General features: G+C 35.6%; 1 protein-coding gene across 1 annotated transcript in view; it reads left to right on the top strand.

The window, feature by feature from the left end:
• CNTRL (centriolin) overlaps positions 1–27,560 on the top strand; it is an 84,285-nt gene that overhangs the window by 9,386 nt on the left and 47,339 nt on the right. The window contains exons 3-11 of the mRNA XM_060154473.1: positions 781–911; positions 4,341–4,471; positions 5,848–5,989; positions 7,948–8,134; positions 12,650–12,843; positions 18,925–19,044; positions 20,005–20,233; positions 21,578–21,687; positions 23,667–23,861. Of these exons, the coding sequence (XP_060010456.1) occupies positions 781–911; positions 4,341–4,471; positions 5,848–5,989; positions 7,948–8,134; positions 12,650–12,843; positions 18,925–19,044; positions 20,005–20,233; positions 21,578–21,687; positions 23,667–23,861 (1,439 nt within the window). The remainder of the gene's footprint in view (positions 1–780; positions 912–4,340; positions 4,472–5,847; positions 5,990–7,947; positions 8,135–12,649; positions 12,844–18,924; positions 19,045–20,004; positions 20,234–21,577; positions 21,688–23,666; positions 23,862–27,560) is intronic.

Genomic DNA, 27,560 nt, shown 5'->3' with positions numbered 1-27,560 from the left:
TATTTTAAAATAGCTAACATTAAAATACTGCTAAAAACCTCTGCTGCATATAATTAAAAGTATAAATTTTAGATTCATCTGCCTAGGTTCAAGTCCTAGATTTGCACATTTCTAGCTGCAAGATCTTGAATAAATTATTATAATTTCTTTTATAAAGGGGAACAGTAATTTCTATCCCAAAAGTTTGTTGTACAAATTAAAATTAATTAATTAATTTTATTTTTGGCTGCGTTGGGTCTTCATTGCTGCGCGCAGGCTTTCTCTAGTTGCGGGGAGCGGGCTTCTCATTGCGGTGGCTTCTCTTGTTGCAGAGCATGGGCTCTAGGCGCGCGGGCTTCAGCAGTTGCAGCACGCGGGCTCAGTAGCTGTGGAGCGCGGGCTCTAGAGCACAGGCTCAGTAGTGGCACACGGGCTTAGTTGCTCTGCAGCATGTGGGATCTTCCCAGACCACGGCTCAAACCTGTGTTCCCTACATTGGCAGGCAGATTCTTAACCACTGCGCCAGCAGGGAAGTCCCCAGATTATATTTTTAAATGTAAAGTATTCAGCACAAAGCTTGCACACAATTAATATTTATAGAGTATAACTGTTATTGTCATTATTATGAAATGCTACATAAAGTAAAATATTATTATTAAAACATTGCAAATAGAACTAGCCAGCTGTTTTTACATTTGCATTGCTTTAAAAATTTTTTTTGTTATATAACATCAAGACGATTTGTTTTTCAAAGTATTCATGTCTTCCTCTACTGATAATGATCTGTTTGTGTAATTTCAGAAGCTGATTCACATGAAGGAATTCGATATATTACCGAGGCCCTGGTTAAAAAACTTACTAAACAGGACAATTTGGCCTTGGTAAAATCTCTGAACCTTTCACTTTCTAAAGATGGTGGCAAGAAATTTAGGGTAGGTTACCAACATTTCTGAATACACACATTGTTTTTAATTTTTATGTGCTTTAAAATTTTTTTAAAAGAGTATATTAGATTTACAGCACCCTAATGTCACCGAATTTGTTGCAGATCTTTTATTGTTTCTAGTGAAAGTTCTCCATCAGAAGTGTGACATCTTCAAATTCATAAGCTCCTATTATTCTACACATTATTGATTCTCTCTAGAATGAGTCCGCAAACTACAGCCTGTAGGCCACATTGGGCCTACTGCCTATTTTTGTTAATAAAGTTTTATTGGAGCAGAGCTACACTCATTTGTTTACATATTGTCTGTGGCTGTTTTTGCACTACAATGGCAGAGGTAAGCGGTTGTCAAAGAGACTATCTCACAAAGCCAAAAATATTTACTATTTGGCCTTTTACAGAAGTTTGCGGATCCCTGCTCTAGACTGTTCACTACTTTATTCATAAACTATACAACATGAGCACATTGTAATAGACAACTTAATTTTTTAACTGGAAATAATATAAACGTAGATGCCTACTACATTAGTCACAAAAATTAATTCCAGAAGATTGAAAATCTTAATGAAAATGAAACAAAAATCAACCAACAAAAGTGCTATAAAATTATTAGGAAAGAATATAGAATATATTTTTAAATCTTAGAGTTGGGAAGGCCTTTCTAAGCAAACACCAACCCTAATACCACAAAGAAAAATATTGACAGATTTAGCTTACTTAAAAAACTTAAAAAGTTGTGTTTAATGAACGATATCTTTTAAAAAGTTAAAGCAAAACAACAAGTTGGCAGATAGTGTTTCCAGCATATGTAACAATATCCACATAATATATAGAGCACCTACAGTTCAGTAGAAGGAGACAGCTAAATGGAAAATGTGCAAAGGATATGAACAGTTTGTTCACAAAAATATTATAAATGGCTAATGTTAACATGAAAATATGTTCAATTTCATTCGTGTCAAAGAGATGTGAAATAGAACAATAGTTTGATGCCATTTTCCATCTTGTATGTCTGATGGACAATCATTAAAAAGATTATTTCAGTGTTCAGAAAGGTGTGAGAAATGGGTATTCTCATATGGTCTTAGTGGATGTATAGATTAGTACAGCATTTTAGGAAAACAGTTTGATAGTATTTATCAAAATTTCAAATGTATTTGTTCGATCCAGCAATCGAGTTTATACTTACTGAGTTTATACTCACCAACACAGCAGTTCTACTCCTTGATATCTATTAATATTTGCACACGTATCCAAAATTGTCTGAATAGTCATGTTTATTAAGCATTATTTAAGATGGAAAAATTGGAAATAAACAAATGTCTGTCAATAGGGGATTGCTTAAAAAAATTATGGTGCAATATACCATGAAATACTATCAAGTTTCTTAAAAGACAAGAACAAAACCCAAAAAACCCCAGAACTCTATGTATTAATGTGGGGAAATGTTCCAGTATATTTAAATGCAACAAACAAATTCTAAAATATTTTGTATAGCAAGGTCTTAAAATATATTTTTTAAAATTCTGTTTTTCTATCTATGTATATATAGATGTAAATGAATAGAAAGGCCTATATGTATACATATGTATATGTATGTGTATATACACCAGCCTCTTAACAATGGTTACTTTTTGAGCAGTGAGATTTTTTATGGGGGCCTGCAGACCTGATGAAGAGAGCTTTTTATGTTTTGTTTGAAATTTTTATTAGAATATATTTATGTCTTGTGTAATTAAAAAGGAAAAAAGGAGACATCCTGGAGTTTAAAGGGTGTGAAAATGAAATATCAAGTTAGTAAATCTTTACTGTGTGGTTATTATATGCCAGGCATTATGTTAGGCTGTGGGAATAGATACAGAAGTCAATAAGCTTAGTTTCTGATCTCTGGGAATTTAGAGCTTAGTGTGAAGAATGCCTAGGATTAAGAGGAGAAATAGTGAGAGGGAATCAGAGAAAGAGAGTGAGCACGTGGGAGAGACAGACCCAGTGAAAAAGTCCGAAGGGGCTGTTGGAATAGAAGATCCAAGAGTATGATGAACGGGGGCCAAAGTTGAGAGAATGTCAGGCAGAAAGGATATGCTATAAAATGTCACCAAATCAGCAAATAGGATGAAAACTTGGAAGAAGTTATTTGATCTGGCAGTTTAAAAAGCCCTTCCTTCTATTTCTTAAACCAACCAGGTTCATTCTTTTAGGGTCTTTGCATTTTTTTCTCTGCCTGGTATTCTCTGTCCCCAGATGTTCACACAACTGGCTTATTATTAGGGTCTCAACTCCATGCACTTCCTCTCTCTGTGAAGCCTTCTCTTAACCCAATTGCAGTTAGCCACCTTCTCCTCAGTCACTGCCTCTCATTCTTTCACTCAATAGATATTTATTTAGCACCTACCATGTGCCAGGCACTAGTACTATAGTAGTGAACACAGCAGACAAAATCTGCCCTCTTGGTGCCTTGCACTCTGTCACATCACGTTACCTTTATTTTCTTGTTAGTATGCTTCAGTGCCTAAAAATTTTGTTTCTTTATTTGTTTATTGGCTTCCCCTGTGAATGAAATCAAGAACCTTGTTTTCCTTATTCACCACTGTTTTTCCATATTTCCAGTACCTAGAACAGCTCCTGACACATAATCAATCCATGTTTGATAAATATTTGTTGCAATGGATGAATGAATGGTGATCTTGGAGAGAACTTTTCGAATACATAGTAAGGGTGGAAGATATATTGCCTTGCCAATAGAATAATAGTGAATGGAAGGCCTCAGAGTGAGCAAATATTCACAACTTTTATGAGAACATGGTGGCAAATAAGAGTGATAAAATGAAAGCTTGGTAGGAAGCAAGTTGGGAGTGAGGTGATTTGTATTATATAGAGGAGACTGAGCATGTTGAACATAGGCTCCTGCAGCAGGGAAATTGTCTGGTTCACCAGTATACCGCCATTGCCCGGCGCCACATCTGACATGTAGTGAGTGGGAAATGAATATCTGTTGAAAAGTGACTGTTTTTAAACTTGAGGGGAAGATCCAGGAGAGAGAAAGAGATTGGAGATACAGGAACACAAGGAGAAGAGATGGGTAAGGTTATGCAAGAGCGTAAGTACCTAGTTGAACTTTGAAGAGGGGAGAAAGGGAGAGGCATAGAAAAGACGAGGTGGAGAAAAGGATTGATGGGGAAATTCTCATTGGATAGTCCTCAGTTTCTTAGTGCGTAGGAAGTGTTGTCCGCTGAGGGGCAAGGAGAGTTTGGCGACCTGGAGAGAGTGGCCACTCCTGGCCGAGGAGAGCCACACCAGAGGATTTTCCGGGGAAGCAGTAAAGGCTTAGTCTCCGGTGACTGATCAGCACATGCTTATATGTCGTGCTTATGTCGAGGCATCTGTTATATAAAGTATTTATTCATTTGTTTCCAATTAGTATATCGAAAATTTGGAAAAATGTGTTAAACTTGAAATACTGAATCTCAGCCATAATCTAATAGGGAAGATTGAGAAGGTAGACAAGCTGTTGAAATTACGTGAGCTCAACTTATCATATAACAAAATCTGGTAAGTAAATACTTCTTTGGGTGGCACTGCAGGGTCGTCATCTTTGTTAAAGAGGTAGATTAATGCTGCTGTGTTACTGAAAGAATCCTTTGAAAGATCAGGCACTTTGATTCTTATTCATTTGTAGTCTAGCCCTTCACATATGATAGCTGCCATATTTGGGCATTACTAAAGTACAGAATAATGTCTGTCATTAACAAAGAAGGAGATACATTTTTTGAGTACCAAATTTTATCTTAATTCCATTTTTGACAGGAAGTTTTCCCAGATGTAATCTGATTAACTGCCTTATTTCATTAAAAAAGGTGGCATGAAGCAGAATGTTTTAATCCTGTCATTTTGATCCTAAAGATATTTCAACCTGTTTTGAGCCTATGTATTTATCCTAATGTTCTTTGCTCATTGCTGTAATAAATACACACTATCTTGTTTCCACTTCATAATATATATTACTCTGAGAAATAAACATAATAAAACTGACAGTTGCTAAAAATGCACATAGAAAACTTGTTATAGGCAAAATGATACAATTATCAAATCTTGAATATCTTTATATCTATGTATTTTCCCTCCACATAAGACTTGGTATATATAATGGCCAGAGAACAAAACAACTAACAGTAGCAGAACCTCTAATATGGCAAAAATGAAATGGGAAAAAAAGTGATTAATGAATCAAATCCTTAATATAAAGTGTGTATAAAAAAATTGATCCTGATGAAAATAATTTCAGCAAAATAAAACTGAAAATAAAGAAGCTTGGAAATATTTGCCCACTATAAAGAATTGACCAAGGAATTAAATTGGAATCAACTTGGGAAAGTATTTCATCAATGAAAATTCATCAATATGGGTGATAATGTTTTATTAATTTAAATATTCTGATTAAAATATTTTTGTTCATAAATACAGTATCATTCTGGGGGTCCACCAGCTCAAAGTGGCAGCCATATCCTGCTGGCATAGCTAATCTTTTGGTGATGATTTAAGGTAATAGTTAAGGACATCTTGTTCTTATGCAGGCTGTAGCACATAGCACAGTGTGTGCTGTTGAACTTTCTAGCTCTCCCCTTGCTGTCCACTAGTAGTCTTCGCAGTGGTTAGTGAGAATGCTACAGACAGACTCTTCTGTGTTGTGGGATCTTAAAGTCTGATAGTAAGATAGGTAGGATTCCTGGGCACAGACAGTAATGAAGAGTTTACCAGAGCTGTTCTGGTAAATTTGTTTTTAGCCACTCTTTTTAAATTCTCATTTATAAATTATAATTATGGAAAGTAACTCCACATAAAACCAAGCCTGTTTATTCTTAAAATACAATGGAGGGGCACTATCATTGTACTTATTACTAAGTTTGATTTTACCCTTTGGTTTCCAGCAAAATTGAAGGTATAGAAAATATGCATAATCTGCAAAAGCTAAACCTTGCGGGAAATGAAATTGAACATATTCCAGTATGGTTAGGGAAGAAGTTAAGATGTTTGCGAGTCCTCAATCTGAAAGGCAACAAGATATCATCGGTAAGTTATTCAAAGTAGCAAGAATATTTAAAAAATTTTTGGATTTGTTGAAGCAAAAAATTAAAATCTAAGTTTTTTTTAAAATGGGACTTCTTCTAATGTCTTTGGTTCTTTGACAAAACATCAAATTCAGACATAAGCTAGTATTCTCTATGGTAATTAAATATAGGCAGTCCTGGTTTTGCATGGTTCCATGGTAGCTAAAAGTTGACCTCTTAGCATTTTCCCATCTTTCATTTCATTTGAGCCTCAAAATACTCTTGTTAAGGAGACAGTGCAGGGATTATTTTTATAATTCTGTGAGTTAGGTACCATTGTCTTATCCCATTTTCAAGTAAAGTCTCAGAGAGGGTAACTCTCTTACCCAAAGTCATTCAACTTGTGCCCGAATCCATGTCACTGAATGGCTAGAGCAGAGTTCTTTTTTTTCAAACTTGTGAATTAATCTGAATTAATCTTGATTATAGTGTTAGGTGTTACAAGAAGTGTTAATCACTAGCTTTATATAGTAGGGCAACTTTGTTTTCGTGGTTCACATAAGCTAATAATGATGTGTATTTTTCTCTGGAGTATATTTTATGATTTCCTTGTGATATTTATACAGTTAGATATTCAATAAGCATTGAAAAGTAAAAACATTAATTTACTTAAATCTGTATTAAAATTGGTACAATCCTGCTATAATTTAAAGAATTTAAGTCTTAGAATAGAAAATAAAAGATGTGACTTCCAATATGGGTCTAGACTTTGCTTCTGTGACCTTTGGAGAATCTTTCATCTCTCTAAAACTCACTATTTAAATTAGAGAAAACAGTCCCTGCCCTGCCTTCTTTCAGAAGTGGTATGGGGCTCAGATGAAATGATAGATGTGAAAATACTTTAAAAACTATAAGGAATACAGCATTAGAGTAATTTAGTATTTTAAACTTTCACCAGTAGAAGCCAATAATAATAAATAACATTTGTTTAATGCTGTGCAATGTTTATGCTTTCTCATTTCATCTTTATAAAGATCTGGTAAGGTGACTCTACCATTTCACTGTGACAGCCCAAGAGCCTCACAGCCCAAGCCCCACGCCATGTTACACAGCATCACCTTGGAGCTCTTGGAGCTTATGGGGTGATGGGAGGAGGTAGCCATGAATCTATTTAAAATTTGCCACACATGTTCCAAAAGTAGTTGATCCCTAGATAGGACTGTTAACAGGAAAATCATTTAATAAATATTTATTATTATTTCTAATTTTGTAAGACCTTCTCATCCCAGTTCATATTTGACATTGGCTTCAGTAAGAGTGCACATCCACTTGGGAGAGATTTATTTATACTAGCTATTGGTAGTAGTGTTTCTCAACCTTTTAAAATCCCTCTTTGGGTAAATGTAAAAATCTTATTCAGAACCGTGAGTGTCTCTACATATCCTTATTTCTTTTAACTATCAAGTATAACTGTTACCTGAAGATTTACCAAACTCCTTTTTTATAGCCATTTATATTTTTGATTTGTTCAATCAGCATACTGAAAAGATAATAGGATTAGAGTTTCACAGTCTTGAATTCAAATCCTATTTCATTAACATATAACCTCTGAGCTTTGAGCAAGTCACCTAAATTCTTTGAACCTCAGTTTCATCATCTAGAAAATTAAGATGGTTCTTATATCATAGGTTTTTGTGAGGAGTCAATAAAATGGTATATGGAAAATGCCTAATACTGCCCTTAATACATTTTAGATTCTCAAATACTCCTTTCTCTTCTGCCCTTCAAATCACTACTTTTGGATAATAGGTTTCATGAATAGGTTCCTTGCCATGTTAATAGCAATTTCCTTGATTTATTACTTCCCTTAGGTATGTTTATGATTTTTATTTTATTTATTTATTTTTATTTTTTTAACATCTTGATGTTTATGATTTTTAAATTCAATTATACTAATTATAATGTTACCTATCATTTCAGCTCCAAGATGTAAGCAAATTGAAACCCCTTCAAGATTTGACTTCTGTGATTCTAGCTGAAAATCCAGTTGTGACCCTTCCTCATTACCTCCAGTTCACCATTTTTCACCTCCGTTCACTGGAAAGTTTGGAAGGTCAGCCAGTAACCACTCAGGACAGACAGGAAGCTTTTGAGAGATTCAGTTTAGGTGAGGTGACATATTTTTAAAAAACTAAATTTGGGTGGGAGAGGAATTTATTTCAGAAATTATCCAGAAAAAAAATATTTATTATGAACTTTATAATGCTATTAAAATTTGCATATGGGCTTCCCTGGTGGCACAGTGGTTGAGAGTCCACCTGCTGATGCAGGGGACGCGGGTTCGTGCCCCAGTCTGGGAGGATCCCACATGCCGTGGAGCGGCTGGGCCCATGAGCCATGGCTGCTGAGCCTGAGCGTCTGGAGCCTGTGCTGCGCAACGGGAGAGGCCACAACAGTGAGAGGCCCGCGTACCGGAAAAAAAAAAAAAAAAAAAAATTTGCATAGACAATGGCATCATAAATCAATGAACTCAGCAAATATTCATTAGGCATGTACTGTGAGCCAGGCACTGTATCTGGCACTAAAGATATAATGGTGATCAAGACATAAGGTACTGGCCTTCGTGCAGCTTGTGTTTTAGTGGAGAAGATAGACAAAAAAACAAGTAAACCCAGATAAAGTAACAGAGGAGAACCCCCTTTTTGGAAAGTGGTATAAAGGAATGGCTCTCTGAGGAAGTGACATATAAGCTGAAGGCAAAGGCAGGAGAGGATTAGTCATGTGAAGAAAGGCCTGAGGGAGAGGGAGCAGCTTGTACTTTGAGATTGGAAAGACCCTGGTGAGTTAAGAGACAGAAAGAAGATCAGTATGACTGGAGGATAGCCCAGGTGAAAGTTTGGAGAGATGGGGAGGGGAGAGATGGCACAGGGCCTTGGGAAAGCCACTGACAACTTTTAAGCGGGGGTTTGTATATTAAGATTATTTTTGATGCTGGATGGAGAATGATTTGAAGCAGGGCAAAATAGAGATAAAGGGACATGTTAGAAGGCTATATTGCCTTAGAAATGTTGGTGGCCTGTATTTAGGTGGTAGATGTGGAATAGACGGATCAGCTTTGGAAGTAGCATCAGCAGCACTTTCTAATGAATTGGATAATCCCCAAGCTTCTGGCTTGAGTAAGTGGTTGGATGGTAGTATTGTTTTGGAAAATGGGAGAACTCAGAATGTTGAGTTTGAATGTCTGTGAGATAACCAAGAACAGAATCAGAAATATGAGTCTGGAGTTCAAGAGATCTGTCCTAGAGATATAAATTTGGGATTCATCAGCATAAAAATAATATTTAATTCCACCGGAATCAACTAGCTCACTCAGGCAGGGGTTTGGAAGAGCATGAAGAGGAGCCAGTTAAGAAAACTGAGAAAGAGAGGCCAGCAAGGTAGGAGAAAACCAGGAAATAGTAGGTTGCAGAAGCCCAGAGAAGATTTCAAAAGAGAAAGTGGTCAGCTATGCTGAATGTTGCTGAGACATGAAGAAGAAAAATGAGCACAGAGAAGTGCTTTAGATTGACAACATCCTGATGAGCTTGACAAGAGCAGTTAAGGAGTGGCTGGGACAAATGCTAGATTATAGATTGAAGACTGAATGGAGGGAGACATTTGGGTAAAGATTTGAAATTGCCTCCCACAGTTTCCTCCCCTAGTACCTAATAAATGAATTTTTTAAAGTAAGTTTTAAAAAATTTCACCAGTAGCTTCCAACCAGGAAATGGAGAAGCAAGTGCAGTAAACCTCAAAGCAACAGAAAATATTCAAGAGGGGAGTGGAGAGACAAATCGTGCCTTAGTTCTTTTGGTCCTTGAGAAGACAGGAGATGAGATTAGAAAAAAAAAGGAAAGATTGTCTATTGATAAGAGGGATGGGACACTTTCTCCATCAGAAGGGAGAGAAGATGTGTATAGGTATGGGTAGTTTTGTTGCCTTGGTGGTAGGAAGATGAGGAAGTTCCCACTGGTGGGGTCTGTTTTCTCAATAAAATAAGAGGTCATCAGCTGAGAAAGAAAATAGGAGGAGTACAACATTGCAAAGCAACTATACTCCAATAAAAATTAATTTAAAAAAAAAGATTAGAAAAAAAAGAAAATAGAAGGAGTATGGGAGGTTTGAAGGGAAGAGGAAGGTATGAAATAGCCTAACATGATAATGTTAGGGCATGAGCCTGTATGTTCAACCATTTGAAATTGATGTTAGTCCATTTTGACTTATAAAAACAACAGTTTCATATGGTTTGATCCAATACTTGAGAAATGGTAGATTTTTATTTGTTTCGGATCCCCCTAACTCAACATTTGTTACCCAGAAGTTGATGTTTTGGAATCATTAAAAAATATAAATAATGCAAAGGGAAGTCATTATATAAATATACTGTTTGGGGAAATGTTTAAAGTACTTATAATTCATTCACAACTTTGGATGTTAATTAAGAGCTTTTAGTGATGCTGAGCTCTTGGGATCCAGTGGTAATACAGATAGATGCGGTTTCTGCTTTCGCAAAACTTTAGTGGAGAAGACAGACAGCCAAGCTATTTGATCACATTTTCCAACTCCCTCTGTGATGAGGACTGCGTCAGAGGTGCAGGGTGGCATCATAGCATCCCTGAGAAGTGTCCAACCTGGGGAGGGTAGAGTCAGGGCAGGCTTCTCAGAATAGTTTTTAAAACTAAGACCTGGAGGATGCAAAATATGCCAGTAGGAGATAGAGGAAGACAGTTCCAGGGAGAAGGTGTGAATAAAAGCATGCAGGTGGAAAAAGTTTTCGACAAAATTCAACACCCATTTATGATAAAAACCCTCTAGAAAGTAGGCATAGAGGGAGCTTACCTCAACATAATAAAGGCCATATATTGACAAACCCACAGCCAACATCATTCTCAATGGTGAAAAACTGAAACCATTTCCTCTAAGATCAGGAACAAGACAAGGTTGTCCACTCTCACCACTGTTATTCAACATAGTTTTGGAAGTTTTAGCCACAGCAATCAGAGAAGAAAAAGAAATAAAAGGAATCCAAATTGGAAAAGATGAAGTAGAGCTGTCACTGTTTGCAGATGACATGATACTGTACATAGAGAACCCTAAAGATGCTACCAGAAAACTATTAGAGCTAATCAATGAATTTGGTAAAGTAGCAGGATACAAAATTAATGCACAGAAATCTCTTGCATTCCTATACACTAATGATGAAAAATCTGAAAGAGAAATTAAGGAAACACTCCCATTTACCATTGCAACAAAAAGAATAAAATACCTAGGAATAAACCTACCTAAGGAGACAAAAAACCTGTATGCAGAAAACTATAAGACACTGATGAAAGAAATTAAAGATGATACAAACAGATGGAGAGATATACCGTGTTCTTGGATTAGAAGAATCAACATTGTGAAAATGACTATACTACCCAAAGCAATCTACAGATTCAATGCAATCCCTATCAACCTACCACTGGCATTTTTCACAGAACTAGAACAAAAAATTTCACAATTTGTATGGAAACACAAAAGACCCCAAATAGCCAAAGCAATCTTTTTTTTTAAGAAGTTTTTTTTTTAATTTTCTTTTTTTTAATTAATTAATTTATTTATTTATTTTTGCTGTGTTGGGTCTTCATTTCTGTGTGAGGGCTTTCTCTAGTTGCGGCGAGTGGGGGCCACTCTTCATCGCGGTGTGCAGGCCTCTCACTATCGCGGCCTCTCTTGTTGCGGAGCACAGGCTCCACACTCGCAGGCTCAGTAGTTGTGGCTCATGGGCACAGTTGCTCCGTGGCATGTGGGATCCTCCCAGACCAGGGCTCGAACCCGTGTCCCCTGCACTGGCAGGCAGACTCTCAACCACTGCGCCACGAGGGAAGCCCTTTTTCTAATTTTAAATTTATTTTTTATTTATTTATTTTTGGCTGCATTGGGTCTTTGTTGCTGCGCGCAGCCTTTCTCTAGTTGCAGCGAGCGGGGGCTACCCTTTGTTGCGGTGCACGGGCTTCTCATTGCAGTAGCTTCTCTTGTTGCGGAGCACGGGCTCTAGGCATGCAGGCTTCAGTAGTTGTGGCACGCAGGCTCAGTAGTTGTGGCTCGTGGGCTCTAGAGCGCAGGCTCAGTAGTTGTGGTACACAGGCCTAGTTGCTCCATGGTGTGTGGGATCTTCCCGGGCCAGGGCCCAAACCCATGTCACCTTCATTGGCAGGCAGATTCTTAACCACTGCGCCACCAGGGAAGCCCCAAAGCAATCTTGAGAAAGAAAAATGGAGCTGGAGGAATCAGGCTCCCAGACTTCAGACTATACTACAAAGCTACAGTAATCAAGACATTATGGTACTGGCACAAAAACAGAAATATAGATCAACGGAACAGGATAGAAAGCCCAGAGATAAACCCACGCACCTATAGACACCTTATTTTTGTGTTATCTTTTAAAATTGTTATCCACATGGTAATACCTTCTTACCTCTTAATAGAAATCACTTTCTAGCTCAAAATAATCTTTTTTTCCAAAACCATAGTGAATAATTTTAAAAGTAGAATTGTATATATACTATTCTAAGACTTCTTTTGTTATTCTTTGAGAAATAGTCTTATGTTTCTTCAAATAGAAACTATAATGATCAATAAACTATTAAATTTGTACTAGCAGAAGAGGTAGAAAGACTGGAAAGAGACCTGGAGAAGAAGGTGATGGAAACTGAAGAGCTTAAAAGCAAACAAACAAGGTTCCTTGAGGAAATTAAAAATCAAGATAAGTTGAACAAATCATTAAAAGAGGAGGCCATGTTACAAAAACAGAGCTGTGAGGAGCTAGAAAGTAACCTAAACACGAAAAATGAACTGGTAAGTCCGTATTTTACATTGCCTTGACTATATTCTCTTGAAATAGAAAATTCTTTGTTCTTAGGTCTAAAAACACAGCTTCCTGACTATAAAATGGGGAAGATGTGGTTTAACAGAAATATGTGCAACTGGTTTGACAGGTTGTAGTTGACTGCACACTCTATGGTATGGTTGCCCAAAAGATGCATACTGTCTTGAGCTGTGTTATGTGAAAGTATGATATCCAGAACAAATGAGGAAGATGAAGCCCCACACCGTGGGGAGTTGGTCAGACTGCCCTTAGATGTCTGTATTTTTTTAAACAACAACACCGTTGGTGAGGCTGTACGTTGGCAAAAACTTTTAGAAAGCAATTTGGCAAAATTATCCAAATTTAAATGGATGTACCCTATGTCCTGTATATTGGAAATATTGTATATAATATTTATATTATTTATTGGTTATTATGTAAGTTATAGTATAATATAATATATATTTCTAATAATATAGTCTGTAGAAATGGTACAAGAATGTATAAAGAGATATATGTAGATACATGTGTGTATGTATATAAATATACATTATATACATGTATATTATATACATGTACATTATATACATGTATATATAAATATACATTGACTACATTATTGTCTATATTAGCAAAATATTGAGAATAACTAAAATGTCCCTCAGTAGATATCCATGTGGTAGAATAATAGTGTTCTTATCAAAGGAAGGCAGAGCTGTATATCCTCATATGGAAAGATGTCTAACATATATTGCTATATGAAAAAAAGCAAGCTGTATATCAAGTATGGTCCTATATATAAAGAAAGTATATAATAGTATAAGTATGTGTAAGTCAAATGGTAGAATGTATACCAAATTCTTGACAGCAGTTATTTTAGGGGAGTAGAATTATAGAGCACTTTCAAATTGCCATATATGCATATCTTTAATGTTTAAATTTTAAATAATTTGGCTTTACGGTTAAAATAGGTAGAAAAGATATCTTAAAAGAGAAAGATTTAGACAGACTAGATAGCATATCTTCAGAAGGTACCTGACCCAGAGGCTTCAGAGGTCTTGAGACCATGTCTGAGAAGTGGCCAAAGCAACAGGGGTGTCCAGGCTGGAGAAGAGGAGACCCAGTGAGCTGTGACAATTGCCTTCAGATAGTCAAAGGACTGTTTCATGGAAGAGGGACTGGAGTTATTGATGAAGGTACCAAGAGTTAAAATTAAGAAATGGCAAAAAGAATTATAGGAAAACAGTTTTTCATTTAATAATGAAGAAGAAATCTATATAATAGCTGTCTTGAGATAAAATGTGATAACTCTGGAATGTGTTTGCTATCACTGAAACAGGCCATGTGCTCAGGGTTTAGGGAAAAGATAAAAAAAAACATTGGTCAGGGAGATGGACTAAATAACCCTAAAAGCCCTTTTCAACCTTGATAATTTGATTCTGTAAAATTATTAGTCTACTTTCCTTGAAGAAAATAGCTATTGGTACTCTCTTTTTCTTTTGACAGTTCTTTTTCTGATCTGTGCATAACTTAGAGAATTGTATTTCTCATATAATTAGCAGAATCCTTGATACAGTTATCTTTTTTTTTTGCATCCCCCTTTCAAGATTGGCATTCTGGCTTAGTTACTTGATTTATTGACAAGAATTCTGCCTAAGCACTTACATTTTTAAGCAAGAAAAAAAAGCGTTCCCTCCTCTGTATAGAGAGGGAAATTGTTACTTGAAATCCAAATACTACTTAATTACCTCTTTCTTGAGCTCTTCTTTGTCAGGGGGACATGTTAAAAGACAGGGCAGCTTTCCCAGCTCTGTTAGTCAAACATTCGGAGCATTTGTGGCTTCCTTCATATGCCCCTTATTTGAAGGTAGTTTTCAAATATGTCTGCTGTATTCTGAAGGCATATTATATATGATGTTAATAATCCAGTGATTATCAATGGTCTTATAATATGCATAGATCTTTTGCACTCCATTCCATAAGAGTGGAATGATGAGTAATTAAATCATTGAAGACATATTACAATCAGTTTTATTTTAGCAGTGAACTCTTTGTGCCATCACTTAACAGTTGTATTTTAAATACAAAAATAAAACAGTACTTAAAATAAGCACAGTACTTACTTTGGTATCACTTGATATTTGTGAACATTTAGTAAATTTTCCTGAGTTATTGATCTTTTTCATAGTGTAGAATTCATCTTGTATTATTAAGACAAAAAAACATTATGATTTCCATATGCTGACTCCCTGGTGCACGTTAAGTCAACCCATTGAAAATCATGGCAAAATATTTTATTTTATATTTGTGTGCTATCCCAAAATTATGGATTATTATAGTTGCCTAGTTTTCTCTTTTGTTCGTTTATTATGTTGATATGTTTATGCTGTAAATAAATGTTTTGTAAATTGTCAACAGTTTTTGTTCGTTTTTTTTCCTGTAACTGTTTTCAGTTAGAAGACAGACTGTGCTCTTTTTGAGTCATTATGTTACTTTTATCATTAACTATTTAAAAACACTTTATATACAAAGTTACTATATGTTTATTAAAACAAATTCAGACAACACAAATGTATACACTAGAAAATGAAGGTTTCACTCTTCCCCTGCCACATTCCTTGGAGGTTAATATGTATCCTTTTTGTTTTCTATGCTTATACAATATATATATAATTGCATAGTGTATATGTAATTATATATATTTTTGAATGTTTTTGTGATTTAAAAAAATTTTACTATATATTTTTTAAAATTCTGCCATCTTATTTTTTACAAAACAGTATATCATTGGACAGCTGTCCAAGTTAAAAAAATACATACACGTGTATATGTGCGCACACATATATACACACACACATAAATTATTTTCAAAGTGTATATATTGTGTTCCACTATACGGATTTTCCATGATTTATTTAACCTTCTCTTATTGATGAATATTTAAGTTGCTTCCACTTTTTTGTTATTAGAAACAATACTATAGAGAAAATCTTTATATATACCTTACGCATTCATACTAGTACTTCCTTAGCATAATCACTATAAGTTTTAAATTTTGATAGCTATTAATGTTACCCCTCAAAAAGCTTATAACTGCTTCATACTTATATAGCAGTGGGTGAAAGAGCCCACCCCCACTTGATAGTATTATTTTGAACTTGTAAATAGGATAGAAAAAAATGGAATCTCATTGCTTTAATTTTGCATTTCTTTAGGTATTGGAGAGCTGAGTACTGCATATGTATTTCTTAGCTATTTTGTATTCTTCAAATTCATATTGTTTTGCCAGTTCTTTTATTATTCCAAAGGACTATTCTATGTTAAAAAAAAAAAATTCTGTGTCTTATTCCAAGAGCCTACATTTGAAAAACATTTTCCGTTATCTTATGCAGAATATCTGGTGATAATATCACCTATAGTTGTATAATGTTTTCTAGTTTCATATAATAATTCCTCATATAGTAAGTCAATTAACTTATAAATGAAGCATTGTAACATTGAAGGAAAACTTCTGGTGGCCATTTAACCTGTAGTAGTCCCCCTCTCCTGCCACCAACAAATGTTAACTTTAATGTTACTCATTGTCTTTTTGCAAGTTATTTAAACTCCTGTACTTGTTTCCTCATTTTTAAAATGAGGATGATTTACCTGTCCTGCCAGCCCCACAGAGTTGTGAGGACTAAGTGAGGTTATGAATATGAAAATGATTTGAAATGAATCAAGCTAAGTAATGGAAGGTGGTAAATATAAAACTCCATTAGAATGATGATAAAATGTGTCCATGTGAGAATAATGCAGGTATTAATAACCATATCTTCCTAAGGTAAGTTGTCAGTAAAGAGCAGCTTATGTTGTTATAGCCTCACTCTCTAGAATTCTCCAGGTGATGGTATCTGTTTGCTTCTTTCTCCTTTTAGCCCTTGTTTTGGTTTCTTGCAGACCCTTTTCTGCTGATTCTTTATTCTTCCTTAAAGGTAGTTTGTTCAGGACTGAATTGTATACTATGTTTTTCATGGTTTGCATGAAAACTTGTATTAATATCCTTATGTACATTTTAAGTTTTGAAACTGGCTTGCCTTTTGAGAAATGTGCTTGTGTGTACGTATAATTTTTTTTAATGATTGTTTACATAGGAGAGTGAATTTGAATGTGGGGGAAAGAATTTGTATCATTTTTCCTATTGGTAAATATGTTAACTGCAGTCAGCTCTTGATTATCCACAGCTAATACTTTCCCGGGCTTTGACTCCCACTTTGCTCCCATTTATGCATTTCTTCAAAGGACATTTATTGAATGCTTACTATATGCTAAGCCTACTGCTGTAAAAGACACAAAAGTACTTTAAGATGCACAGAGTATTCATTATTAAAGTTGAGCCTTGAACAACACAGGGGTTAGTCCACGTATAACTTATAGTTGGTCCTCAATATCCTTAGTTCCTCGGCATCCACAGATTCAAACAACCACCGTCTAGTACTATAGTATTTACTATTGAAAAGTATGTGTAAGTGAACCTGCTCAGTTCGAACCGACATTGTTCAAGGGTCAACTGTATTTGCCTGTGGAGACCAGTCCCTATAGCCTCCACCGTTCAGTCACATTTGCCTTTGTTTGTCCCCACTGCCACTGATCTTTAGGGAGAGAAGCACAAGATTAGTTGACATTGTTGGTTGTGAGTTGCCTTCTAGGGACTCAGGGACTTGTGAGCATTCAGTGAAAGCATCAATGTGGGTAATGTGCTTGACACCCTGCAGCAGGACATCGAAGGCAGTGTAGTATAATAGAGTGTCGGATTTGAAATCGGGAAACTTGGAACTGAACTCTGCCTCTTCCACTACCAGCTGTGCAATTGGACAAGTTATTTAACCTCTCTGTACAGCTTTTATCATCTCATAGGGTAGTTGTGAAGATTCAGTGAGATGGCATATGTCAAATGCTTAGCATGGTGTCTGGCATACAGTGAGTACTCAGTCAGAATTACCTGTTATCCAGGTTAGCCTTACTTCCACTCAGTTGGATAATCAGGAGGTGACTGAAAGCTAAATCATGCACGACTTTGATTTCACGGGCCTTGTAAAATGTTCATGTTCGTTTATGTTTTATTTTCTTCAGCTTGCATTTTTATATTAAAGAAGTGTTTCTGCATGCCTTTTTTTGTCTGGTATCTACTGTCAGATGCTGGGGGGAATGAAAAAGCAGAAATCACTTAGTGGACCTTTGAAATGAACTCAAGGATTGCTTTAGTAGAAAGGGGACTGGTACTGGTAGTTAATAAAATATTTAACTTCTGCCACTAATCTAATGATGTAACTTTTGACAAGTCAGTTCACCAATCTGGGACTCAGTTTCTTTATTTATAAATTCAGAGGGTTAGATTACATGATTTTTCTTCTAGCTCCTAAAATTTCTAAGAATAACTGAAAAGTTGTAATTACAGTAGGATTACTTTATTAAAAATTTAATATCCTATATTTGGATCTGATTGAGCTTATTCACATCCCTTATCCTCCATTACAAAGAATAATGTTCTGAACACTTAAAACTGAGATGTCATTAGCCAAAATACTACAGCAACATCAGTACAACAAATAAAACCAATCTCCTATTTTCATCCTTCTCGTTCCTTCTAATTTCTTAGTAATAAATGTCAAATATTATTTCTATCCATGATTTGAAACTATCATGAGTCAGTTAAATAAATTAGTACCAGTTATTGGGAAATCAGGAAGCAGGTACTTAGTAGACTAGTTACTTAAAAATAATTGATACAGAGTTATTTTCATGTTTGGATAAAGCAAATTTAAATGATTTTTAAAACTTTTATTCATTGTATCCTGAAATAACATATAAACTTCAAAGGTCTTTTATGTGATCTCTTATGAAATGATAATTTTGTATTTCATTCTTTGTAATACTTTAGAATTAAGATAAAATGCTCTTAATGTTATTCTATTTGCTGTGGGATTTTAAAAAATCTAATTATCAGTTATAATTAGAGCTTGCCACACCACTATACCTTTATACTAACTTACTGAATCTATGTGTTGTTTCATATCAAATTGGGCCAATAGCTAAGGCAGAAGACCATGGAACTAACTCGAGCATGTCAGAAACAGTATGAACTGGAACAGGAACTGGCTTTTTATAAAATTGATGCTAAATTTGAGCCACTGAATTATTATCCATCAGAGGTGAGTTATTTTGATTTTGTAGTAATCCACAGTTAAAGCCAGCATAGAATGGGGCAGGGGAGGGCAGGGTGGTGGAGATGTTCAAATGATTTTATCGATAACCACTCCATGTTTTTCTTAAGATACCAGCAGAGTATTTTGGTTGAATCTGTGAATTATTTGGCTCAGTGAGGTAGAGCAGTGTCCAAAAGAGGTTAAAAGCCCCAAGAGGATATTTGCCCACATCCATATTCGTAACCATAAGCAGCCCTTCTAATCCTGTTACCTCACTCAAGAGTGTGGTTGATCAGCTTCCTTAAATCCAAACCTCCAGGAAAAGTGCACTGCCTGCTTCAGTGACCATGGAATAGACATCTCCCTACATTGTTTTTTCAATAATCAGTGGGTTCACTATTAGTCAACCATTATTTGTACAAATACCATAAATGCCACTGCAACAGGGAACTGTTTAACTTCCAAGCTCCAGTCAGTATCATATAAAATAATATATGATAATAAAATGTCATATCAAATATGATTTAGTAAAAATTTAGTATTTAGTAAATACTAAATTTTTATGAAAAATTATTTTAGTAAAAATTCAACATTTAAAATTTATTAGACTGATATTTTACTTATATATCAGCCAAGAAACCAAAATAAAACATGTAGATTTCTGATCTGAGAGATACAGCAGTGCTAAAAACAACAACAAAAACCACATAACTGTAGGCACTTTCTTAGTCAATCCAGCTCACTGTTTGGGGATAGGAGTAATCCTTTTGAGACCATTTTTTGTTCTAGTTCCTTTTTAGTATATTAAGAATAAGATAAAAGAATTATATATTTTTTTAAACTTCTATGTGTGTAGGATTACTATTTAGGCAATTCTGTGATATATTCTTCATTAATAAAATGAATAATGTCACTCGGCTGCATAGCAGTTACTTATTAAGTCATAAGATTTATTTTTGTTTTTAGTATGTTGACATTGATAAAGCCCCAGACGAAAGCCCTTACATTGGCAAATCCAGATACAAGAGAAATATGTTTGCCACAGAGAGTTATATTACCGATAATGCCCAGCTAGTAGAGATCAAGAGGATGGATCCAGATGAAGGGGAACAACTTAGAAATGAACATGTGAACTTGAGAGCCCATACGCCACTGGACACACGACTGGAAGACAAAGAAAACAAAATAAGTGCAGGTTAAAAAAAGTTACTTTAAATTCTTTAAAAATACAAAAGAATTGAATATATAAGCAAATTTTGTTTTTTAATTCTTCTAGTTAAACATGCTGAAGTTATTTATTATATTGTTGTTTACATGAGACGTCTAAAACAAAAGCAGTGATTCATTGAGCAGATTATTTTTTAATGATTCCTGTTATGAAGAATGGGGTTTTTGACCGTTATTTGATAGCAGCATGTCCAGGGGCTCCAAGAATGCTTAAATTTCATCCTGCCAACAGGTGCTCCTCATCTGTTATATGACTTACACATTCAAAGACATAATTAGTAATAATTGAAGCAAGTAAAGTTATTGATTCCTATACATGTCACCAAAACCTAAAGTAGTGCTTTGGATAAACTGGATCAGTGCACTCTCCTTAGGCTTAGGCCTGAGGCTGGCCTCTGACTCTTCTTGACCTGCCCCACACTCCACATCGTCAACCGCACCCCGCCCCCAGCCATCTAATTCAAGGAATCTTATCACTTCCTGGCAAGTCACAAAGAGGAAGAAATCAATCCAAGGGGACACTTAGAGACCTTCCAAATGGAAAACTTTGGACCCACTTCCTCACTTAGCTGTATGCATATGGCGGAAGGAGAAAGCAGACCTGAGTTCATTCATCTCACTAGTAATCATGACCCATTGTGGGGATCTCAAGCAATGAGATTAGTAGCCCATCTTCCCTTGGTTGGCAGCTAAATGGAATACATAGAAGGCCAATAGCGGTTGACTTGGAGAGGGGAGAAAAGAGGCCGAATTGTCCGTGCCTGCGTATACTATATGCAAGGCTCTGGAAGGGGAAAGCGAAACTAAATCACACCAGCCTCAAGTTTTATAGGAGGCAGGGAGGGAGAAAGAAATCAGGAATTTGAGGTGGAAAGTCACTGATTTGGGATTACCAAATCAGTAGTGAATTTCTTGATATTGAATCCCATCATAAAGCATTTGTCTCTAACACAGGTTTTTGTTTAATACTCTAAACCTAATTATAACTTGGTGACATGTAAGCACATATTTACAAATAAAATCCTTATTCTTTCAAAAGAGTTCTTTAATGTTGGGAGCATCAAGTAGAGCCCCTTTTATGTTAGGATTTTACAAATAAATGGATCAATTATAGCTCTATGGCATATCATGAAACTATTCTAGAGATTAACTAATAGAGAGGAAAACAATCATAAGAAATTACTTTTTTTTTATTCCTGTGTTGTATAATTGCAGAATTTAATTGGAGGAAGTTATTGCTAAGAAAAAGGTAGAAATTTGAGAATTCAAGTTTTTTCTTGTGTGCCTGTGTGCATGGTTTTTAAATTTGCAGCACAAGCTCGACTATCAGAACTGCATGATGAAATAGAAAAGGCAGAACAACAAATTTTAAGAGCTACTGAAGAATTTAAACAACTGGAAGAAGCTATACAACTTAAAAAAGTAAGTAAAAGTAAAGCTGCATTGCTAAGAGAAAATGCCAAAAATGAAATGTGTTTCCCTCTTCATAACCATGTAAAAAAATCTTTATATCAGTGCTGCCTAATTAATTACGGAATAACAAATTTCAGAGTCAGATATGGTTCTAGCGTTTTCCAATTTCATTTCCTTCCATTCAGGATGACATCCTATTAGCATTTAATAGAGAGTATAGATACACGTTACTTAACCATTTATGTAAAAAGATATATTCAGTCTACTGTATTATGAAAGTGTCCAATTTACCCAGGGAAGCTGCTTCCTAATATATCTCTCCTAATTTAATTAAGCACTCACCACCTTTAAGATCCTGGAACCTAGATTAAGAGCCAGAAAACACCTCTACAATGAACATTATTAAACATGAGTAGCAAAAATATAAATGATATAAAATGTGGTATACATAAAGATGATGTCATGAAGAAGCAAGCAGCTCAAACCCATGATGTAGTTGCATAGGGAGAAAGTTCAAAAAAGGAAGTATTTTGACATTTTAGTTTTTAAGTAAGTAAAAGGTTTTAGTTATTTGCAACTTTTAAAAATCAGTATTTGAAAATTGTGATGGTAATGTATTCATACCATAGTAGGAAGAAAAGAAGGTGAAGTCCAAATTATATATTCTTTTAAAAAGATAACCCTGTGTCGTTAGTTTCAAATTATTTAGTAACTAGAAATTGATTCAAGTTTATGTGGCAGTTGCTGACTGAGCTGGGCCCTGAGTAATGAAAAAAACGGATGTGTTCCTCTCTCATGGGCAGGAAGTAGGCAAAAAATAAGTAAAAATAAGTTTAAAAGAAATGTATAGTTAACATAAGTTCTAGGGGGGAAAGAAAATTAGGAGAGACAGTAAAGAGGATGTAGATTGCTGCAACCCACAAAGGCCTCACTGAGGAAGTGACATTTAGGCTGAGACCCAAAGGATGAAAAAGAGCCAGTAAGGCAGAATTAAGGGCAAGCATATTCCAGGCAGAGGTGACAGTGTGTGCAAAAGACTTCAGACTAAAGATTCCTCTGCAGGATGAGGGAGAGTATAGTGGAAGATGAGGTTAAAGCTCATGCCAGGCATCATAGGCCATTTTAAGGGGTTTGAATTTTATTCTGAATGTAATGGGAAACCTTTGAAGGACTTTAGGTGGTAGCATGGCTGGTCCTATTTGTATTTTTATAAGGTCACTCTGGCTACTTGATGAGAGTGAAATGGGTTGAGAGAGATGGAAAAAATGGAGATGTGTACATTGGTTAGGAGGCTGTTGTTTAGTACAGGCAAGACATGATAATGGCTTGGACTACAAAGGTGATGGTGGACATGGAGAGAAAGAAGACTAGGTAAAATCTGGCAGTAGAATTGACAGGACTTAAAGATGGATTGAAAATGGGAGATGAGGTGGATGGAGCTATTAAGAATGATTTTAATAATTAAATAAGAATGTTTTATAACAGTATTGGTGAAAGCTTTATATAGATAAATTGGTAGAAGTAAATAATGTACATAATTTTTAAGTAAATGGCTGCTTACAAAATGTGCTTGGAAAAAATAGTTATTTTAAATGAGTAAGTATAATATAGCCTAAATTTTTCATTACATTGTCAGTTGGCTTGATATTCTAATACAAGGGTAAGTGCTATATAAAGTCAGCTACCATTAATATTATGGTTATTATTATTAATAATTTATAAATTATTTATACTAATATGACAACTTCATTTCTACTGCTATTGTTTTCATAAGCTTTTATAAAATAAAATTTTCTTACATATAATAAGGATAAAAGTATAAGATATGAATGGAGTGCCTAGGTATCTCCTGCATTTTACTTTTATTATTAAAAAAAACCTGATAGAGCATGGAATACCTTTTTAAATTGTACTAGTTGTTTTCTGTAAATTTGTAAATCAGTGTTGCTGTCCTCTGTTAATTGTATGTTGGGGTGGGGGGGAATTAGATTTCAGAAGCGGAGAAAGACTTTCTTTACAAGCAGTTGAGTGGTAGGATACAACTTCTAAATAAATTACGCCAAGAAGCTCTGGATCTAGAAATGCAGATGGAAAAGCAAAGAGGAGAAATTGCTGAAAAGCAGAAGGAGATCAAGGACCTGCAAATAGGTATTGATAGTCTGGATTCCAAAGACCCAAAACATGTAAGTAAATGAAGAGATCTTTGGCTTGTTCTATGGGGATGAGCATATCATTCTTTCTAGGTATTATGTCTAATCGTTTTTAGCCTCAGAGTCCTTTCTGAAAATCTCTTTTAGTTTGATGCACAAATCTGAGCAATACATATGTTTATATGTGTGTGTGTATATATAATATAAGTGTATGTATGTGTATTATATATATACATATGTGTGTATATACATACACACACACACATATATATGAAGTGTGTGTGTGTGTTTAAAACAAAACAACCTAGGGCTTGATGGAGGTAGTAGCTTTCAGTAGAACAATTGATGAATGATATACTTATTTTTTTTAAGTAATTGAATTTCATTATATTTCAAATCAAGAGTAACCTGCTCTAAGGTGCTCTCCAAACCTCTTACTCTTTCTCTCTCCTTGTTTTATTTTCTTCTTTCTTAACAGCAAGGTGGCAAGATGGGAGAGCTGAGAGGGTTCGCAGTCCTTTTTCTACCTCTTCTTTAATCCTTTATGCAAATATTCCACTAAAGCTATTTGTTGTTTCATATTGTTTTGTCTTGTCCTTAAAAAGAAAACATTTCTCTAGAGTATGTCTTCCTAAAATGTGGCCAGAGGTGGTCAGGTGGCTGGATGATGGAGTTAGGTTCTTGTCTCTTTCTGTCTCTACTCTGAAAAGTCTTACTAATGGTTTATATTTTAGCCAATATTTGTAAAATAGAAGTAAGAATATTTCCTGCATATTTTACTGGTATACTTTGAATAATAAGGTTATTTTAAAAAAAACTTTAAAATCTCTGGATTATGAGAAACCATAGAATTTAACATGGTAAAGACAATGCACTATAATTGCTTTATGTACTTGACGAGTTATTTAGTTATCCCTTTAAGCATTTTAGTAAAATATCATAGATACTTTTTGGAGGCCAGCTAATTTTGAGAAAGGGTGACCATATCATCACAGACGTAAGGTCTTTTCTAACAAAAGCCTAAGACTTAGTATTAAAATTGAAACCAGGGCTTCTCTGGTGGCACAGTGATTGAGAGTCCGCCTGCCGATGCAGGGGACCCGGGTTCGTGCCCTGGTCTGGGAGGATACCACATGCCGCGGAGCGGCTGGGCCCGTGAGCCATGGCCGCTGGGCCTGCACGTCCGGAGCCTGTGCTCCGCAATGGGAGAGGCCACAGCAGTGAGAGGCCTGCGTACCGCAAAAAAAAAAAAAAAGAAACCAAAAGTGGTCTTGATTATCTTAAAGAATTTTCATTACATGAAAAATTAGAGATTTTAAATAATATATAATATGGTCTGTGATATCTTCCTGTATCATATTTATTTGTTCAGAAGTCTACCACCCCATGTAAGGCCCCTGAGGACAGGAACTGAATCCCCAGGGGCCAGTGCTATGTTTATGAATGCTTGCATTAAGGAAAGTAGGGAAGAACTGGCCTATAGGCACTACCCAAAGCTCCTTTACTCCCTCTTGTAATTCTGTGTTCTATGAGTGTAATCAGAACCTAGATTGTCTGTTTGCTTTCAACTTAGGACTGTGATAGTCTTGGCATACCGGGAGTCTAATACACTGGATATCTGTAAAGAATTACATATAGAAAGGAGTTAAATGAGAAGTAGGAAAGGCATCCAAGTTTTGAAGGTAGTCAAAATCAATCTTTAATAGTGGAGATGAAACATACAAGCCAGAATTTGAAGTTCCTTTTTGGTATTGTTAAAACTTGTGAAGGTTACTTCTTAGGGTTACAGTCTTAGTCTGAGCACCAGAGGATGTCTCTTTTTAATTTGTTCACCTGGAAGGAGCATCTTTTTCTAATTTGCACAAAGTCACCTTAATGCCTAGTGTTAGGCACCCCATTTTAGGCTGCAAAATGCGAACATTTTAGCAAGAGGGAAAGAATCAAGAATGGTATTCTGCATATTTTTCTGCAGATTCAGGCTTTTATTTAACTTTTATTATCTAATCAGATGAAGTATCTTTCTGAATAGCAAATAGAATTTAAAGTAAAAGCTTGAGAGATTAGGAAACAGTAAATGACTGAGATATGATGGAAAACAAGTATGTTAAGTGCCAGTGACGTGTCTTGCATTGCACTTGGTTTTAGGCACATATGGTGTGGAACTTTATTTTATTACAGCATCCAAATGAGACTGGTGACTTTTTAAATTTGCATAAAATGAAAATATGATTTAGAAAGATTAAATGATTTCCCAAAGTACCCCCTTTTAGGAAGAGGCAGAGCCTCACAAAGGAGTTACAGGTCTAAAGAGATTAATTATTTTTAAAATTAGCTCAGAGCCAAGCCAAGTTTTCAACAGACATAAGCATTTAACTAGTTTTCAAAAGGAAAAGGTACTATATAAAAATCAAATCCCATTTTAGTTCTAGAAAACATTCGCAGAAGCAGAAATACCACAGGAGCAAACATAATAAAGGAAGATTTGTATCCCTGTTCCCTGTCTGGCAATGCTCTATGGGAGCAAACTGTATGCTAAAGGCAATTAATCTGTAGTAATCTGTTGCAAAGATTGTGCGTGATTGGCCTGTGGAAGCTTCCTGTGTTGTGATTTAAAGCACGGAGGGTGTGGCCTGCCTTCAGAGGCTGCTTGTGATTGGACGGGCTGGGCTGCCGCTCAATCTCTGCCAGGAATGTGGTTTGAAGCGCTGGGAGGTTAGAGGCTCAGAGGCGTTTACAAAATTGTGGCTGTCAGAGAGGGAAGTGCACATGAATTTCAAGACAGCATTAGAAAGCATTCCGCCCACAGTTCCTCTGTTCTCAACGTCTCAGTTTTAACAGGACAAATTCTAAATTAAGGTATGATCATTTTCTCTCTCTGTGTACAAAGGATTTAAAAAGGAGGAGGAGTGAGAGATGTAAGTTCCTGTTTTTACAGTACCTCTATTGTGAGCTCCATGGTAGTGAAAATCGCTGAATCTACTTTTGCTCCCATGTGTTTAATGCAGATCATTGGTGTATTGAACTAATTTTTTGTCCTGCATGTAGAGATTTCAGTGGAAGTTTTAATGGTGAATTTTTAAGATTTATTGATACAGATATGAGTGTAGATCTTTTTGAAAATTCTTGAGCCATAAAAATCCTAAATTTACTTAGAATTTAAGGTTTTATCTGCAGTTATCTTTTCAGAAAGACTTCAGATGGGTATTTTGGGAGAGTAGGAGAAGAGTTTTGAACATCCATCACGTTTTACCAGTAGTAAAATAAAAACCATCCAATCAAGCTGCCTCTCATTTATTCTTCAGAAATGAAGAGACTTTCTTTCTTGTCTTTGGAGGCAGCAGACATTGAGAAATGTTCTTTTATAATCAAAATTTATAATCAAATTTAATTAATCAAATCAAATCAAATTATAATCAAATTGTAGTCTTAGACTTGAGACGCATGGAGTTCGTTGTTCAGACTAATATAGTTCTTTCTCCTGGTAACGTTCTCTTGATTTATTATTGTTCTGTTCCTCTGATCCTGTGGGGGCAAACTAGAGCTGCGAGGGTGTGATGTGAGTGGGAGGGCACAGGTTCTCTGGGGAATTATTTTGTCTCCATATGAACAGTTGCTTAAGGAGACCTGGGCAAGTCATTTGATGGATCTGAGATTCAGTTTTCTCACATGTAAAAGGAAGAGTTTGACTAGGTCATCAGTTTTCAGTTTTTCCCCCAGCACACCTGAGAAATA

This window comes from Lagenorhynchus albirostris, chromosome 7, assembly GCF_949774975.1.
Source record: "Lagenorhynchus albirostris chromosome 7, mLagAlb1.1, whole genome shotgun sequence".
Lineage (NCBI taxonomy): Eukaryota > Metazoa > Chordata > Mammalia > Artiodactyla > Delphinidae > Lagenorhynchus > Lagenorhynchus albirostris.
This window is presented reverse-complemented; position numbering and strand designations above follow the sequence as displayed.